Source organism: Suncus etruscus, chromosome 19, assembly GCF_024139225.1.
Source record: "Suncus etruscus isolate mSunEtr1 chromosome 19, mSunEtr1.pri.cur, whole genome shotgun sequence".
Lineage (NCBI taxonomy): Eukaryota > Metazoa > Chordata > Mammalia > Eulipotyphla > Soricidae > Suncus > Suncus etruscus.
In genome coordinates, this window is record NC_064866.1 from 6,581,613 (window position 1) to 6,600,311 (window position 18,699).

The 18,699-nt window shown below is 41.0% G+C and overlaps 1 protein-coding gene across 2 annotated transcripts in view; it reads right to left on the bottom strand.

The window, feature by feature from the left end:
- Positions 1-15,884, bottom strand: part of TTF2 (transcription termination factor 2) — a 56,128-nt gene extending 40,244 nt beyond the window's left edge. For both annotated transcript variants that reach the window (XM_049765902.1, XM_049765901.1), the window contains exons 1-3: positions 15,832-15,884; positions 15,645-15,747; positions 12,402-12,488 (exon numbers count right to left, since the gene is read on the bottom strand). In XM_049765902.1, the coding sequence (XP_049621859.1) occupies positions 12,402-12,488; positions 15,645-15,747; positions 15,832-15,859 (218 nt within the window). In that variant the 5' untranslated portion in view covers positions 15,860-15,884. The remainder of the gene's footprint in view (positions 1-12,401; positions 12,489-15,644; positions 15,748-15,831) is intronic.
- Positions 15,885-18,699: the final 2,815 nt, after the last annotated feature.

The window sequence follows — 18,699 nt, forward strand, 5'->3', positions numbered from 1 at the left end:
AAGAGAGGAGAGAAAGCCCCTGAGTGACCCGACTGTCACCAAGCCTATGGCAGCAAAGACACAAAATCAACCACTGAAAAACTGTACAAAAGGAAAGAAAACACAGGGCTGGAGAGAAAGCACAGAGGTAGGGTGTTTGCCTTGCACGCAGCTGACCAAGGAAGGATAATGGTTTGAATCCTGGCATCCCATATGGTCCCCAGACCCTGTCAGGAGCCATTTCTAAGCCAGGAGTAATCCCTGGGTGCTGCTCAGTGTGGCCCAGAACCCCATAAATAAATAAGTAAATAAATAAATAAATAAATAAATACATAAAATTTAAAAAGTCAACATACAAGATAAAGGACTAAGATCCAACATATGAAACTTAGTAACAGAAAAACCTAATAACGGAAAACAGGCTAAGCTTTGCAAAAGCTGGCTTCCTGTGTATGACACCAGGCGGGGAAAATCCGCGAAAGTACACCGGCCCAGTGGGGCCCAACTGTGAAAAACTGTGAGTGTGACCTGTCTATGTCTGTCTACTGTCCTCTTGCGTGAAACTCTTGCGAGTGGGGCAAAAAGAGGCTCCAGAAACCTCACTCGCCCAGACGCCATTTTCAGGGAGGGACTACAGAGCATGAAAACCGGCTAAGCTTTGCAAAAGCTGGCTCCCTGTGTGTGACACCAGGCGGGGAAAATCCGCGAAAGTACACCGGCCCAGTGGGGCCCAACTGTGAAAAACTGTGAGTGTGACCTGTCTATGTCTATCTACTGTCCTCTTGCGTGAAACTCTTGCGAGTGGGGCAAAAAGAGGCTCCAGCGGAGCACGGCTGCTTCGCTACGCGGCCGTGCACTCTTTCTAAGGAAAGAACTCCATTGTAACAAGAAGGAAAAATCACACTAAGAACTGTGCTATATCACAGAAGCAAGCATTTCTCTCCGAACTGTCTTCTCTGTTGCATGTTCGGGCCTAAGATTTGACCCAGTGTGAGGCTTCATCCACGGAGGACTCCCCTCCCTTAGAGGCAAGTCAGCCCATCCAGAAAGGGAGGAGCCAGAGGAGTGTGCTGCCTGCATCATATAGACAATGAATACAACCACAACACGTAGAAAAACCCACAATACAAGTGTGACAATGGGGAAACAACGCAGGCCAGCATCAGACATAGAGAATGAAGATGACAATTCTGAGGACCAGATAATGACCAACCAACTAATCAACCTCTCAGATAAGGACTTTAGACTAGCAATATGGAAGATGCTCAACGGACTCCAAGAAACCATGGATCGAGTTGAACAGAACACTAATAAGAACCAAGAAAATGTGAAGACAGAAATCACAAAACTCCAAACTGAAATAACATGTCAACTAACAGGCCTGAAAAAGTCAGTAAACGAAGTGAATGACAAAATAGATAAGCTCTGGGACAGGGTATCAGAAGCTGAGAATAGACTTGGTGCTGTGGAAGATGAGATACATAACAATTCCATACAGCAGGAGAGATTGGACAAAAAACTTAAAGCAAATGAGCAGACAATGGAAAAATTAGTCAAAGAATGGGAACAGATGAAAATAGAAGTCTATGATAAGATCAACAGAAACAACTTAAGAATCATTGGAGTCCCAGAGACCCAGGAAGAAAATTTCCAGGAAGAATCAACTGTCAAGAACATCATTAAAGAGAAACTTCCAGAGCTAAAGAATATATGTGATCAAATCCTACATGCCCGAAGAGTACCAACCAAAAGAGACCCCAGAAAAACCACTCCAAGACACATCCTAGTCACAATGACAAATCCCACAGATAGAGACAGAATTCTGAAAACAGCAAGATCAAAAGGGGAAATCACGTTCAAGCAAGCTTCCCTGAGATTTACAGCAGACCTGTCACCAGAAACACTCAATGCCAGAAAGCAGTGGTGGGATATTGTGACAAGACTGAATGAAATGAATGCTTCACCCAGAATACTGTACCCAGCAAAACTCACTTTCCGGTTTGACGGAAGAATACATGGTTTCACAGACAAACAACAGCTCAGAAACTTCACAGACACAAAACCAGTCTTAAGAGAAAAACTGAAAGACCTAATCTAAGACAAGACTACCCAAAAGACACACGAAATTTTGAAATAAAGATGGCGTTAAATCCCAGGACAATTCTTTCTCTCAACGTCAATGGACTAAATGCACCAGTTAAGAGACACAGAGTGTGGGCCCGGAGAGATAGCACAGCGGTGTTTGCCTTGCAAGCAGCCGATCCAGGACCAAAGGTGCTTGGTTCGAATCCCGGTGTCCCATATGGTCCCCTGAGCCTGCCAGGAGCTATTTCTGAGCAGACAGCCAGGAGTAACCCCTGAGCACCGCCGGGTGTGACCCAAAAAACCAAAAAAAAAAAAAAAAAAAAAAGAGACACAGAGTGGCTAAATGGATCAAAAAACTCAATCCAACCTTCTGCTGCCTACAAGAAACGCACCTGAATAGTCAGAACAAACATAGACTCAAAATAAAAGGCTGGAGAAAAATTATCCAAGCAAACAACACCCATAAAAAAGCTGGAGTGGCCATACTAATATCAGATAATGCAAACTTTATACTCAGGAAGGTTGTAAGGGACAAAGATGGACATTTTATATTAATCAAGGGGTACATAGAGCAGGAAGAATTCACTCTCCTAAACATATATGCACCGAATGAGGGGCCAGCAAAATATTTAATACAACTGTTGACAAATCTGAAAAATAATATCAACAACAACACAATAATTGTGGGGGACCTTAACACGGCTTTGTCAACACTGGATAGGTCAACCAGACTGAAACCCAACAAGAATATACTAGACCTGAGGAGAGAAATGGAAGAAAGAGGCCTAGTGGATATATATAGGACACTCCATCCCCAGAAACCTGGATACACATTCTTCTCCAATGTACATGGGACATTCTCCAGGATAGACTACATGCTGGCACATAAAACATACCTCCATAAGATCAAGAGGATAGAAATTTTGCAGACTACCTTCGCTGACCACAAGGCTCTGAAATTATTTGTGAACTCCAAAGGGATTCAGAAGAAACACTTTAACACCTGGAAGTTAAACAGCCTCATGCTCAATAACCAGTGGGTCCGAGATGAAATCAAGGAGGAAATAAAAAGGTTCCTGGAAACAAATGACAATAAAGACACAAATTATCAGAATTTATGGGACACAGCAAAAGCAGTACTGAGAGGAAAATTTATAGCTTTGCAAGCACACATCAGGAAGGAAGAAGGAGCTTACCTGAGTAGCTTAATGACACAGCTAATAGAACTAGAAAATGCTCACCAAAAGGACCCAAGAATAGGAAGACAGAAGGAAATAACAAAGCTGAGAGCAGAAATCAACGAAGTGGAAACTCAAAAAACAATCCGAAAGATCAACGAAAGCAGAAGTTGGTTCTTTGAAAAAATAAACAAGATTGATAGACCACTGGCAAACCTAACAAAGAAAGAGAGAGAGAGAAACTTGATAACTCGTATCAGGAATGAAAAGGGAGAGATCACTACTGATATGAGAGAGATTCAAAGGGTAATCAGAAACTACTTTGAAAAACTCTACGCCACTAAAAATGAGAACCTGGAAGAAATGGATAAATTCTTGGACTCTTATAATCTTCCACTGTTGAAGGAAGAGGATGTAGCATATCTAAACACCTCCATCACCATTGATGAAATTAAAACAGTAATCAAATGTCTGCCGAAAAACAAAAGCCCAGGTCCAGATGGATTCACTAATGAATTCTATCAAACTTTCCAAGAGGAACTACTGCCAATCTTGGCAAGACTCTTTCATGAAATTGAACAAACAGAAACACTTCCAAATAGCTTTTATGAAGCCAACATCACCTTGATACCTAAACCAGACAGAGACGCTACCAAAAAAGAAAATTACAGACCAATATCACTGATGAATGCAGATGCAAAGATCCTCAACAAAATCCTGGCAAATAGGATTCAATGCCTCGTTAAGAAGATCATCCACTACGATCAAGTAGGTTTCATCCCAGGAATGCAAGGCTGGTTTAACATCCGTAAATCTATCAACATAATACACAACATCAATAACAAGAAAAATAAAAACCACATGATCATATCAATAGATGCAGAGAAAGCATTTGATAAGGTCCAACACCCATTCTTGATCAAAACTCTCAGCAAGATGGGAATGGAGGGAACCTTTCTCAATATAGTGAAGGCCATCTACCACAAGCCAGTGGCAAATATTATCCTCAATGGAGAAAAACTGAAAGCCTTCCCTCTAAATTCTGGCACAAGACAAGGCTGTCCTCTCTCACCACTCCTATTCAACATAGCACTGGAAGTACTTGCTATAGCGATTAGGCAAGAAAAGGATATCAAGGGAATCCAGATAGGAAAGGAAGAAGTCAAGCTCTCACTGTTTGCAGATGACATGATACTCTACTTAGAAAACCCTAAAGACTCTATCAAAAAGCTTCTAGAAACAATAGACTCATATAGCAAGGTGGCAGGCTACAAAATTAACACACAAAAATCAATGGCCTTTCTATACACCAATAGTAATAAGGATAAAATGGACATTAAGAAAACAACCCCATTCACAATAGTGCCACACAAACTCAAATATCTTGGAATCAACTTGACTAAATATGTGAAGGACCTATACAAAGAAAATTATAAAACTCTGCTCCAAGAAATAAGAGAGGACACACGGAAATGGAAACGCATACCCTGCTCATGGATTGGCAGGATTAACATCATCAAAATGGCAATACTCCCGAAGGCATTATACAGATTTAATGCCATCCCTCTAAAGATACCCATGACATTCTTCAAAGAAGTGGATCAGACACTTTTGAAATTCATTTGGAACAATAAACACCCTCGAATAGCTAAAGCAATCATTGGGAAAAAGAATATGGGAGGAATTACTTTCCCCAACTTTAAACTGTACTACAAAGCAACAGTTATCAAAACAGCATGGTATTGGAATAAGGATAGGTCCTCAGATCAGTGGAATAGGCTTGAATACTCAGAAAATGTTCCCCAGACATACAGCCACCTAATTTTTGATAAAGGAGCAGGAAATCCTAAACGGAGCAGGGAAAGCCTCTTCAACAAGTGGTGTTGGCACAATTGGATAGCCACTTGCAAAAAATTGAACTTAGACCCCCAGCTAACATCATGTACGAAGGTAAAATCCAAATGGATTAAAGACCTCGACATCAGCCCCAAAACCATAAGATATATAGAACAGCACATAGGCAAAACACTCCAGGACATTACAGGCATCTTCAAGGAGGAAACTGCACTCTCCAAGCAAGTGAAAGCAGAGATTAACAGATGGGAATATATTAAGCTGAGAAGCTTCTGCACCTCAAAGGAAATAGTACCTAGGATACAAGAGCCACCCACTGAGTGGGAGAAACTATTCACCCAATACCCATCAGATAAGGGGCTAATCTCCAAAATATACAAGGCACTGACAGAACTTTACAAGAAAAAAACATCTAACCCCATCAAAAAATGGGGAGAAGAAATGAACAGACACTATGACAAAGAAGAAATACACATGGCCAAAAGACACATAAAAAAATGTTCCACATCACTAATCATCAGGGAGATGCAAATCAAAACAACGATGAGATACCACCTCACACCCCAGAGAATGGCACACATCACAAAGAATGAGAATAAACAGTGTTGGCGGGGATGTGGAGAGAAAGGAACTCTTATCCACTGCTGGTGGGAATGCCGTCTAGTTCAACCTTTATGTAAAGCGATATGGAGATTCCTCCAAAAACTGGAAATCGAGCTCCCATACGATCCAGCTATACCACTCCTAGGAATATATCCTAGGAACACAAAAATACAATACAAAAACCCCTTCCTTACACCTATATTCATTGCAGCACTATTTACCATAGCAAGACTCTGGAAACAACCAAGATGCCCTTCAACAGACGAATGGCTAAAGAAACTGTGGTACATATACACAATGGAATATTATGCAGCTGTCAGGAGAGATGAAGTCATGAAATTTTCTTATACATGGATGTACACGGAATCTATTATGCTGAGTGAAATAAGTCAGAGAGAGAGAGAGAAACGCAGAATGGTCTCACTCATCTATGGGTTTTAAGAAAAATGAAAGACACCCTTGTAATAATAATTTTCAGACACAAAAGAGAAAAGAGCTGGAAGTTCCAGCTCACCTCAGGAAGCTCACCACAAAGAGTGATGAGTTTAGTTAGGGAAATAACTACATTTTGAACTGTCCTAATAATAAGAATGTATGAGGAAAATGGAGAGCCTATCTAGAGTACAGGCGGGGGTCAGGTGGGGAGGAGGGAGACTTGGGACATTGGTGGTAGGAATGTTGCACTGGTGATGGGTGGTGTTCTTTACATGACTGAAACCCAAACACAATCATGTATGTAATTAAGGTGTTTAAATAAATTAAAAAAAAAAAAAAAGAAAAACCTAATAACTTCTTCAAAAACTAGCAAGAACTTGGGGCTGGAAAGGTGGAGCTAGAGGTAAGGTATTTGCCTTGCAAGAAATTGTGGTGTATATATATCCATAACAGAACCTATATAGCTATAAATACAGAAGGAATCATGCAATGTGTGGCAACTTGGATTTAATTGGAAGCTACGGAATTGAATTATATCAGGGGGCAAATAAGTCCCATAATGTCACTCATCTGTGGAATACAGAGATGAAATAAGGTGGGGGAAAAGATGGGACGAACTAGAAGGAACTTAAGGACAGTAGTACTTGGTACTTGGGCACTTGGGTGGTGGTGAGGTGCTGTAATCATGACATCAAAACCATAAACATGACATGATTGTAAACATGTGATCTCAACTATATATTGTTATATAAGATTTCAATTGAAAACTGACAGATTCAAACAGATGGCACAAAAATCCATGAAACAAACTAATTCATAAATGGAATTTAACTCATCAACTATAAAGACTGAATGACTGATATAAAAAGTAACAACTATATAGACAAATTTCATAGCAATGTTATAAAAAAGAAGCTAGATAGAAGAGAATAAATTATACCTATGGTTTGGGGAGATTCACTAGAAGAAGGTCCAATCATACTTAATAGAAATAGAAATATCCCATATATTAGGGCTGCAGAGTCAGTAACTGCCAAGGTGTTTGCCTTGCATGCTGTGGACTCAAGAGGGTCCCAGTTCAAGTCCCGGCATCCCATTTGGGCCCCTGGCCTGCCAGGGGTGATTTCTGAGGGCACAGCCAGGAGTAGCCTCTGGGTGCTGCTGGGTGTGGCCCAAAGACCAATCAATCAATAAAGTTTAAAAAAAAAAATATCCCATATATTGATAGGATGTTGATTATAAAGATGAGATCATACACTTCTCTAACCTCAATGAAAATATCTATAGAGCATCTATTGTATATATAGGCCAATTAAGAAAGAAAAATAAAACTATTCAAATATATAAAAATTATGAAAGTGATACTTAATTTTTTTCACCATTTATCACCAATGGTGAAAAGCTAAATACATTTCTAAGATCAGGAAGAAAATGAGGTTGTTCATCACTGTCATTTACCACAATACTGCAAGTTCTATCCAGAACAATCTTAGACAAGAGAAAGAGATAATGAGCAATCAAATTGGAAAGAAAGATATGAACTGGGGGACTATCTGTAAATGGTACATTATATACAGAAAGCCCTCGAGGCTCCATCAAAAAACATTAGAATAAATGATTTCAGTAAAGCTGCAGGACACAAAACAAACATACAAATATCCGTGATGGCTCTGTATACTGGTAACAAATTATCAGCAAGGAATCAAGAAAATTCCATTTGCAATTTCTTCAAAAAGAATAAAATAACGGAACTTTAAAAGCAGGTAAAAGACCTGCATACTGTGAACTGCAAAACTATGAACAACCAGGAACAAAAATTGTGTGTGCTCAAAGATTAGAAGAATTAATATTGTTAAGCATTCTATAGTCTGAGTGTAGACTAAAATAGCAGTGGTCTTTTTCATAAAAATAAGACACTCAATTCTAAAACTTCTATGATACCACAAAGACCTGGATAGTTAAACCACTGAGAAAGACCAAAGTTGGACGTAATACTTTTCCTGATATCAAACTGGATCAGAACACTAGTCATCAAAACTGCATGGTGTTGGCTTAAGACAGACCTATAAATAAAGAAGAATAGAAAGTGCAGCTATTATTAAAACGTGGGTTTCCACACTTATACGATCAATTAATTTAAAACAAAAAGGCCAAAAGTATCCACAGGAAAAGAGTTTTGACATTATGCGATCAGAAAATCAGAGAGCCACATGCAAAAGAACAAAACCGGACAACTATCTTATGCCATCTGCCAAAATTAATTCAAAATAGATAAAAAAAAAAAACCTTGAAAGTATGACTAGAAGCCATAAAACAAAGGGAAAACAAACAATAAATTGCATGATAGATTTTTGTTTGTTTTGGGAGGTATGATCATAAAATGACAACAAATGGAAAAATAAACTAGAGGAACTAAATCTTCTTCAGAAAAAAGGAAATAATCAACAAACTGAGAAGCCAATCCAGTGAAAGAGACAAGCCAGATATCTGATAAAGGGTTAATTTATTAAAATACAGAAGATTCAAAGTGGATTGCAACGTCTGTCCATCAGCCAGTGTCACAGACTCATCTAGTTCTTGAAAGAGGCGAACCAAATCTTGAAAATAAATGGATATACTGGTCTCATAGAGGATCACTCGGGAAGCCCTTGGAAGGGTCAGAGCAAGTCCCCACCCTACTGAAGCCCTTGAATTCTGCACACACAGGGTTACCCTACAACTCTGCCAGGCCAATGGCCCAGTGTCACCAATTTTCCACAAATCTCTGCAGTCAGTAACTGCCAAGAACTGCAGACACGCCAGTTTTGTGACAGACATCTCCAAGGACAATTTGGAGTCAGGCTGGGCAGCCTCCATCCCCCACGCCCACCACACTCCCTACCCCAGAACTTCAGTATTTCCACAAGTTACCAGCAGCCACACACACAGCCCAGAGATGCCGCCATATAAATTCATAGGTCCAATTCCAAAGATATCTAAAGTACTAGCTGTGCACATATCTAGCCACACAGCAGCTCATCCCAGTAGAAGTACATCACATTCGATGTGAAAATACCATAAATGTCACATATGCTCAACAAACAAAAACAACACAACGAGGGGCTGGAGAGATAGCACAGTGTTAGGATGTTTGCCTTGCACACAGCCGATCCAGGACGGATGGTGGTTAGAATCCCGGCAACCCATATGGTCCCTCTGTCTGCCAGGAGCTATTTCTGAGCACAGAACCAGGAGTAACCCCTGAGTGTTTCCAGGTGTGACCCCAAAACAAACAAAAACCCCACAATGATCAACCAACAATAAGCAGCTTCAAACAATGACATAATGACCCTAACTGTGAAATCTGGCAATTCTCACAAGCTCTCTTTGAATGAAAAATTTTTCCCTCTGACAATTCTATTACCAGTTAGTTACAGCAAGCAATATTAAAGTTATTCTTACCTGCCAAGAGGCAGACTTGAGGGAGGCTGGGAAAACAGGGGACAATGGTGAAGAGAATTTTCCACTAGTGGTGGGAGTGGTGTTGGATTGAATGCCAGAAATAACTATCATGAGCAACTCTGTAAATGATGGTGTTTAAAATATAAAAATTTATTTTTAAAAAATGAAAAGGGAGGCCAGAGTGACAGCACAGCGGGAGGGCGTTTGCCTTGCACTTGGCCGATCTGGGACAGACACAGGTTTGATCCTCGGCATCCCATTGGCATCCCATTGTTCCTCGGAGCCTACCAGGAGGGATTTCTGAGCACAGAGCCAGGAGTAACTCCTGAGTGCCTCTGGGTGTGGCCCAAAAGCAAAATAAATTAAAAAAAGAGCTAAAGTTCAACTAAAAGAAAAAGCAAAGAAAAATAAGTAACTCAGGGGCCTGAAAAATAGTACAGCAGGTAGGTAGGGCATTTGCCTTGCACACAGCCAACCTGAGTTTGATCCCTGGCATTGTACATGGTCTGCTGAGCCTGCCAGGAATGATTCCTGAGTGCAGAGCCAGGAGTAAACCCTGGGCACTATTGGGTGTGGTCCCCAAAAAATCGTTAATAAAATAAAATATGATATAAATAACTCAAACAACTCATGAGCAAAAAACCAGTTTAACAGTAAAAAGGGCTGAGTATCTCCCCGCTCTAGAAAAGCCTTTGGTGTACCCTCTTGAACATATATCTCTTATTTTCTTTCCTTTCCCTCACATTTCTCTAAATGAATTTCTTTTTTCTTTTTTTTGGTTTTTGGGCCACACCCGGCGGTGCTCAGGGGTTACTCCTGGCTGTCTGCTCAGAAATAGCTCCTGACAGGCACGGGGGACCACATGGGACACCAGGATTCGAACCAGCCACCTTTGGTCCTGGATCAGCTGCTTGCAAGGCAAACGCCGCTGTGCTATCTCTCCGGGCCCTAAATGAATTTCTTTAAATAAAACTATTCTACTTTTGAGAGATGGTGAGATAGTATTATTTTGTACTCAGCAGGCTTGATTCCTGGCACCTCTCAAGGTTCCCCCAAACCCTGCCAAGAGTGATCCTGAGCACAGAGCCAGGAATAAGTTTAGAGCACAGCTGAGTGTGCCCCCAACCCCAAAAAATAAAAAATAAAAAACGAGGGCTGGAGAGATAGCACAGTGGTAGAGTGTTTGCTTTGCACTCAGCTGACCCAAGACAGACCTGGGTTCAATTCCTGGCATCCCATATGTTCCCCCAGCCTGCCGGGGCGATTTCTGGGTGCAGAGTCAGTAATGAGCCCTGAGCACTGTTGGGTGTGGCCCAAGAACCAATCAATCAATCGATCAATAAATAAATAAAGTTGGGCCGGAGAGATAGCATGGAGGTAGGGAGTTTGCCTTGCATGCAGAAGGACCGTAGTTCAAATCCCAGCATCCCATATGGTCCCCCTAGCCTGCCAGGAGTGATTTCTGAGCATAGGGCCAGGAGTAACCCCTGAGCGCTGCCAGATATGACCCAAAATAAATAAATAAATAAATAAATAAAGTTATAAAAATTAAATAAATAAAAATGATACTGGAATGGTAGCAAGATAAGATTTTTTTTCTCAAAAGCAAATGTCTTTCAGATACAGCAAGTTCCTAACTAACATCCTATGTATGTAATCCTTTCCTAGGCTAAATATATGATGTTTTGTTTGGCTGTAGGAGTTTTTCTTCAAAGTGTCTTCTCAATAAATTCCTTCTATCTTTACTACTCTTTAATAAGTAGGTAGCATTCAGGGCATAAAAATATCATGAATATCGGGCCTGGAGAGATAGCACAGCGGCGTTTGCCTTGCAAGCAGCCGATCCAGGACCAAAGGTGGTTGGTTCGAATCTTGGTGTCCCATATGGTCCCCTGTGCCTGCCAGGAGCTATTTCTGAGCAGACAGCCAGGAGTAACACTTGAGCACCGCCGGGTGTGGCCCAAAAACCAAAGTCATGAAGATCATACCTGAATGCCTATACTCTGTGGATAAATTATCCAGAAGATATAAATTCCAAACTACTTGGAATATCAAATCTGGCCCATCTTCCTGGCTGGCTTGCTCTAGTCTCCATTTGAAGTCAAAATATTATCACCAAACCAAATGCTTACAATTCTGTTCCTCCACATTTCTGTACCCAAATACAGATGATAGATCTGTTCAATATGACCCCGAATGAATTCCTGCTGATAGGAATTCAGAGCAATAGTACATCGGGTAGGGCAATTGCCTTGCATGCAGTCAACCCAGATTTGACCCCTAATATCCCATCCCATTTGGTCCCCAGAGACGGGAGTGATCGATTCCTGAGCAGAATCAGGTAACCCCTGAGCATCACCGAGTGTGCCCCTTTGCCCCAAAAATGGTCTCCCAGGAATTTCTATTTCTATTTTAATAGTCACGAGAAAGACCTGCTATCTTCTTGAGTTCCCAGAAAAAGAGAATATTTTTTGGCTACTTAACATACACTGTGTCATTCTATTACTGGAAGGACAACAATGACAATTGGTGAGTTGATGCCATGGACCATATGTGAACTGGGAAGGAATAAAATCAGAGTAGTTTATCCTGACATAAAACTTCTCAATTTTTGCCTCAAAAGTTAGTAAGTCACAGTCCAGAAGATATGCAATATATATATATATATATATATATATATATATATATATATATATATATATATATATAAATACTGTTTGTTTTTCATTGTGAATTTTCCAATTTAATTCTACAAAAACCTTCCTGGTTTCTTCCAATCAAAGAAGAAAAAGCAAACATTTCCAGAAGCTCCTTCCAGACACATACCTGTACTCATTCTTACTCTGGGGTGTAAGCAAACCCTGAAGTTCCACCACAAAACCTTCATGCAATAAGCAGTGAGACACAGGAATACTAGAAAGAGGGGAGGAAAAAAGAACATTTGTTTGAGCAGGTAAAGAATGGAAACGGACATTCTAAAACTCCAAACTGTGGATCTCAAATTTGAGTCCACATATGACCTTGGACAGGTTTACAAACCCCATGCATTTTTATGACTGTTGCTTTCTCCAGGATGTAACTTCCATCCTTCCCTACTCCTCATAAAGCAAACTCAGTCATTTTCTTTGTCGTGATGACTCAGAACTACTCTGTACCTTAAAGTCCATATATTGTGACAGTCCCCAAGTAAAACATCTAAGTCTGGCTCGGAATTCTTCCAGGTCCTTCCTTCATCCTTTTTCTTTTCTGGAGATGTTGCTAATCAGGGGGTCAGAGCCATAGCACAGCGGCAGAGTATTTGCCTTGCATGTAGCCCCAGGAACAAGGGACAGACCCAGGTTCGATCCCCAGCATCCCATATGTCCCCCAAGCCTGTCAGGAGCCATTTCGGAGCACAGAGCCAGTAGTAACCCCTGAGCATTACCAGATGTGTGCCCCCCCCAAAAAACAAAAACAAGCATTTTTAACTGTGAAATTATTTGTGATTTTTCAGAATAAATACTTTGGAGTATCCAAAGTGAACTCGTATGACTAGGGCCCTTTCTTAATCTTCTGATGTGACCTGTCATACATAGCTTGAGTTTATCAAAAATTCACCGACTATTCCTGTATGATACCAGTGCAGTTGTGTAAATGGCACATTATATAAGGATATATTCTGTTTGTTTGTTTGTTTGAGTCAAAGTGTTCTGCACTCAGGAATCATTCCCATTAGTCCTCAGGGGAATGTATGGGAAGTCAGGTATTGAATCCAGGTTGGCAGCCCTACCCGCTGACTTAAGAAAATTAAATGCTAAACAGAAGTTAAGGTGCTTGTCTGCCTTGCATATGGTATAACCTGATTTAATCGTGGCAATGTATGGTCCCTTGAGCACTGCTGGGAGTGATCCCAAGCCAGGAGTAAGCCCTGAACAGTACTGAGTGTGGCCTAATTCATCCTTCCATCTTTATTGTTCCTCCCCCACCCCCACCCCCCCAAAAGAGGGAAAAAAGTGAGAGAAATGTAAGGGAGGAGAGGAACATAATATTTTGAAATTTCCTTAAGGGGAATTTGAGCAAAGTAAGTTTGATGATCATTTTGAGCAGCTCTCCGTAGAGTAAAACCTGCTCAGTCGGAAGCAGGGCAAATGGGGAATTCCTTGGTTCTTGTTGGAACAGCAAAGGACAAGAAAAATCCAACATGCTTCTCCGAGAAAGCAAGAATGTTCGAGAAAGGCCAGAAACACAGAACTTAGAGCCAGGAAAGTGCAGATAATTAAAAAATAAATCAAATACTGAGATCCAGAAATAGTAAGAATCTTCACTGAGCTGGAATAGTGTTTTCTTTCATAAGGTGTTCATGCTCATTTTTTCACAAACACAAAGGGGGTGCCACGGTCTTGAAAAAAAATGAATTTTCAAACCGTGGAAACTTTAAGAACACTTTTCTGAATTGCCAGCTACTGCTAAATAAAAATCATTTTTTCCTCTAAGGACCTGTAAGACAGTGATGCCCAATGGCTAGTCAAACCAGAAAATGAAATCTCTAGCCCAGGTATCAGCTTTCATGTTGGGTGTTTTCTTGTAGGAAATGAGCCCCCTAAGTGATTTGAAGCAGACTTCGGAAAAGACTATAATTCTGCACCAAGGATTTTTGCAAATATGTGGCGAGTATGTTTTGCACTGAATGCCTTGAAGCAGACCTGGGAAAAGACTCCAATTTTGCACCACGGATTTTTGCAAATATGTGGCCAGTATATTTTGCACTAAATGCCTTGAAGCAGACTTGGGAAAAGACTATAATTTTGCAGCAAGGATTTCTGCAAATATGTGGCAACTATATTTTGCATTAAATGACTTGTAGCAGACTTGGGGGAAAAAACCTACAATTTTGCACCAAATCTTTGCAAAATATGTGGCAAAGATGTTTTGCACTAAATGCCTTGAAGCAGACTTAAAAAAAAGACTATAATTCTGCACCAAGGATTTTTTTTTTTTTTTTGCAAATACGTGGTGAGTATATTTTGCACTAAATGACTTGAAACAGACTTGGGAAAAGACTCCAATTTTGCACCAAGAATTGTTTTTGTTTTTTTTTTTTTGCAAATATGTGGCAAGTATTTGCAAAAAGTATTCTGCAGAGAAGGGGACCATCATGACTTGGGAGTCAAGGTCAGAGAGGATCCCATTCCTCTGCAATGAAGTCTGAAGGCCCTTGCTTCTTAAAAGAACTCAGGGAACATTCTTCATAGTTCTGGATCTCTGTAGTTCATTTCTTTGTTTTGTTTTGATCCTTCCACTTTCCTGGCTCTAAGTTCCATGGGTCTGGCCTTTCCTAGAACATGCTTATGCTCTGAAAAGCATGTAAAGAAAAAAAAGCAAAAAGAGAAAGAAAAATAAAGACAGAATAAAAAGGGAAAGAAAATATGGATAGAAAGAAAAAGAAAAAGGAAAGAGAAAGAAAGAAAGAAAGAAAGAAAGAAAGAAAGAAAGAAAGAAAGAAAGAAAGAAAGAAAGAAAGAAAGAAAGAAGAAGGAAAGAAGGAAGGAAAGAAGGAAAGAAAGAAAGAAAGAAAAAAGAAAGAAAGAAAGAAAGAAAGAAAGAAAGAAAGAAAGAAAGAAAGAAAGAAAGAAAGAAAGAAGAAAGAAGAAAGAAAGAAAGAAGAAAGAAAGAAAGAAGAAAGAAAGAAAGAAAGAAAGAAAGAAAGAAAGAAAGAAGAAAGAAAGAAAGAAAGAAAGAAAAAAGAAAGAAAGAAAGAAGAAGAAGGAAGGAAGGAAAGAAGAAAGAAAGAAAGAAGGAAAGAAGGAAAGAAAGAAAGAAAGAAAGAAAGAAAGAAAGAAAGAAAGAAAGAAAGAAAGAAAGAAAGAAAGAAAGAAAGAAAGAGTCCAAAAGGAAGCCAGAGGCAGAGCTTCCATTTTGCAGAAATTGGGAGCCCAGAGAGGGCAAGCCACTAGCTCGGAATCACACAGCACAGCTCCCTGAACTGCCCAGGCTCTTCCAGATCCAGCATCCTGCAGCCCAGATTCGGGGCAAAGGAGAATCCGGCGCCATCCTCGGGGTGCCGGCCTTGGGTACTCCCCCAGACCTTACTCGGTAACTCTTAAGAAGCTGCAGGTTCGAACCCCGCACAAGTAGAAGCTCTTCCCTTGATTCACGCCAGGGCGGACCCCCGTTTTCAGCAGACAGAAAGTGCCTGGGGGACACAAAATGGACGGCGGTGACGTCATTCAGAGCCCCGGATGTTCCCCCATAACCCCCTCCTCCGCCTCTTTATTACCGTGCTCCGGACAACTCACTAACTCCATGGCGCTCACTCCCGCAACTACACGTTCTCCCAGGCGCGAACCGGAGCGAAAGAGCGGCCGCGCTTCCGTCTTAGGCCCTGCCCTCCTTTTGGACCAATCAGGAGACGCCGTTTCTCATGCTGAGCCAATCAGCGGACGCCTCCCGGTATGGCTCCGTCCCCCAGAGCCCGCCCTCGTGCCCGCCACTATTAGACTCCGCCCCCGTTTTGAATATATTATTAGACCCCGCCCCCTCCTTTGGAACCAATCAGCAGCCGCCTCCCGAGGCCTTGCTTCTTTATTGACCCCGCCCTTTTCCCGCCTTAGACCCCGCCCTTATTTTGAACCAATCATTTAAAGCCCGCCCTCATTCTGAACCAATCAGCAGCCGCCTCTTAGGTCTTGCTCCGCCCCAAACTCCACCTTCGTTCCGCCTTAGACTCCGCCTTCATTTCGCATTCTGAGCCAATCAGCAGCCTTCTCCCTCCGTAGACCACGCCTTCAGTCAGACAACGCCCTCATTTTAAACCAATCAGCAGCCGACTCCCGAGATTTTTCTCCTCCCCAGACTCCGCCCTCATTCTGAACTAATACCAAACGCCTCTGGGTGTCTTTTTTCCTTTGTAGTCCCGCCCCTTTCAGTGATTTTAAACTTCCCGCGCGCATTTCTCAGCCAATCAGAAGCGAAGCCCGCTCCCTTCCAACCAATCACAGGATCAGCCAGGCTGCGCGCGGAAATCAAAGAGCGCGCAAGGGAGCCTGGGAAATGAAGTCCTGGCTGGCTCTTCTCTGAGCGGCCTGGCTGATGGAACTGGGTGGTTTTTTGGGGTGAGAAATGGCTGACAGGATTTTGGGGTTCGCCTTGCCCGTTTTGCAATGCAGAATGGCTCCCTTGGACTCATGAGGGGCGACTTTAGTTTGCTTATAAAATCAGGGAGAGGGCGAAAATGGCTGCTCCCCCGAATCTCAGCACCCCAAAATCCCAGCACTCCTCCATTGGTTTTTTTCTTCTTATTTATTTTATTCATTTATTTTTATTCTTTATTATTGGAGAGACCCCAGGGGGAGCTAAAGGCCTCCTCCATAGCAGGAGAAAATGGCTGCACCCCCAAATCCCAACACTCCTCCTTTTATTTATTTATTAATTTTTATTATTTTATTTTTTTATTCTTTATTATTGGAGAGACTCCAGGGGGAGCCAGAGGCCTCCTCCATGGAAGGAGAAAATGGCTGCACCCCCCAAATCCCAGCACTCCTTCCTTTGTTTTGTTATTTTTGTTTCTTTTTATTTATTTATTTTTCTTTTTTGATTTATTTTATTTTCTTTTTTTTTCTTTATTCTTTATTTATTATTGGAAAGGCCCCAAGGGGAGCTAAAGGCCTCTTCCATGGCAGGAGAAAATAACTGTCCCCCCAAATCCCAGCACTCCTCCTTTATTTATTTATTTATTTATTTATTTATTCATTTATTTTATTTATTTTTCATTTTTCTTTATTATTTATTTATTACTGGGGGGAGCTAAAGGCCTTCTCCATGGCAGGAAAAAATGCTTCTCCCCAAAATCCCAGCATTCCTTCCTTTATTTTTTTCTTTTTCTTTTTTTTTTTATTATTTACTTATTATTTTTCTTTTTCTCTTTTTTCTTCCTTTTTTTCTTTTTTCACTCTTGTGATTATTATTTGGTGATTTTTTGGGGGGTCATTTTTTTTTAATAATTTTTATTTTGACCAAAGTGAATTACAAATCTTTCACATTCATATTTTAGGTACATAGTGACATTGAATCAGGGGCATTCCCATCAACAAGGGTTGTCCTCCCTCCACCCCTGTTCCCAGCATGCACCCTATATTCCTCTTTTTTTGGCCCCCTGGGCTGCTAGAATAAGTGGTCCCCTTTATGTCTAGTTTTTGTAAATTGGGTATCAATTCTGTTGTCATTGACTTCGGATTTGGTTTTTAAGTCTGATCTTTTTTTATTTATTTATTTCTACTCAATGTTCATACGCCTGTTTGGTCTTGGTACCGTCCACTATTTCCCCCTCAGTTGATGAGGCAGAACAAGATGATTCAAGTTATGTGGTTCTGTTTGAAGGGGGGGGAAAGGGGCAAAAATCAAACAAAAAACCAGGAGGAGTCCATCTAGAGGTTATAAATATCAATTTAAGAGAAGAGAGGGGAAAAAGGAAGAAAAACATAACAACAATTGGTCTTCTTCCAGCAGAACCACACAACTTGAATCATTTTGTTCTGCCTCATGAAGTGAGGGGGAAAATAAAAATGAACTGTACCAGGATCAAACAGCCGTAGGAACATTGAGTGGAAATAAAAAAAAAAAAAAAAAGACCAGACTTAAAAACACAACTCAAAGTCAACTACACAGAATCTACAACAAGCTAGACACAGAGGGGAACAGTTACACTAGCACTCTGGGGGGCAAAGGAGGGAGATATGGGACATGCTGGCAAAAAGGGGGGTGGTGGAGGGAGGACAACCCTGGTGATGAGAATGACCCTGATTCATTGTCACTGTGTAGCTTAAATATTACTGTGAAAGATTTGTTATTCACTCTTGTTCACAATAAAAATTATTTTTTTTAAAAAATTCCTTGAGCCTCTCGCTCTATCCTAACACACATTCTGCCTGGCTGGGTTGGGCTGGGTTGGGTCACTGGGCAGGGGCATCCTTTGCAGCTGCAAGGGAACTGAGAAATGGGTCTTGCAGCAAATTGTAATCTTTTGTGCTTTGAGTGCAAATTTGGTATTGTCTAGTTTTTCTGTGAGCATGAATGCAGAAGTGGGAACAGGTTCTAAGATAGTTCCAAGAATGAAAATAATGAGTCCTAGAGAAGCTCAGACTCATCG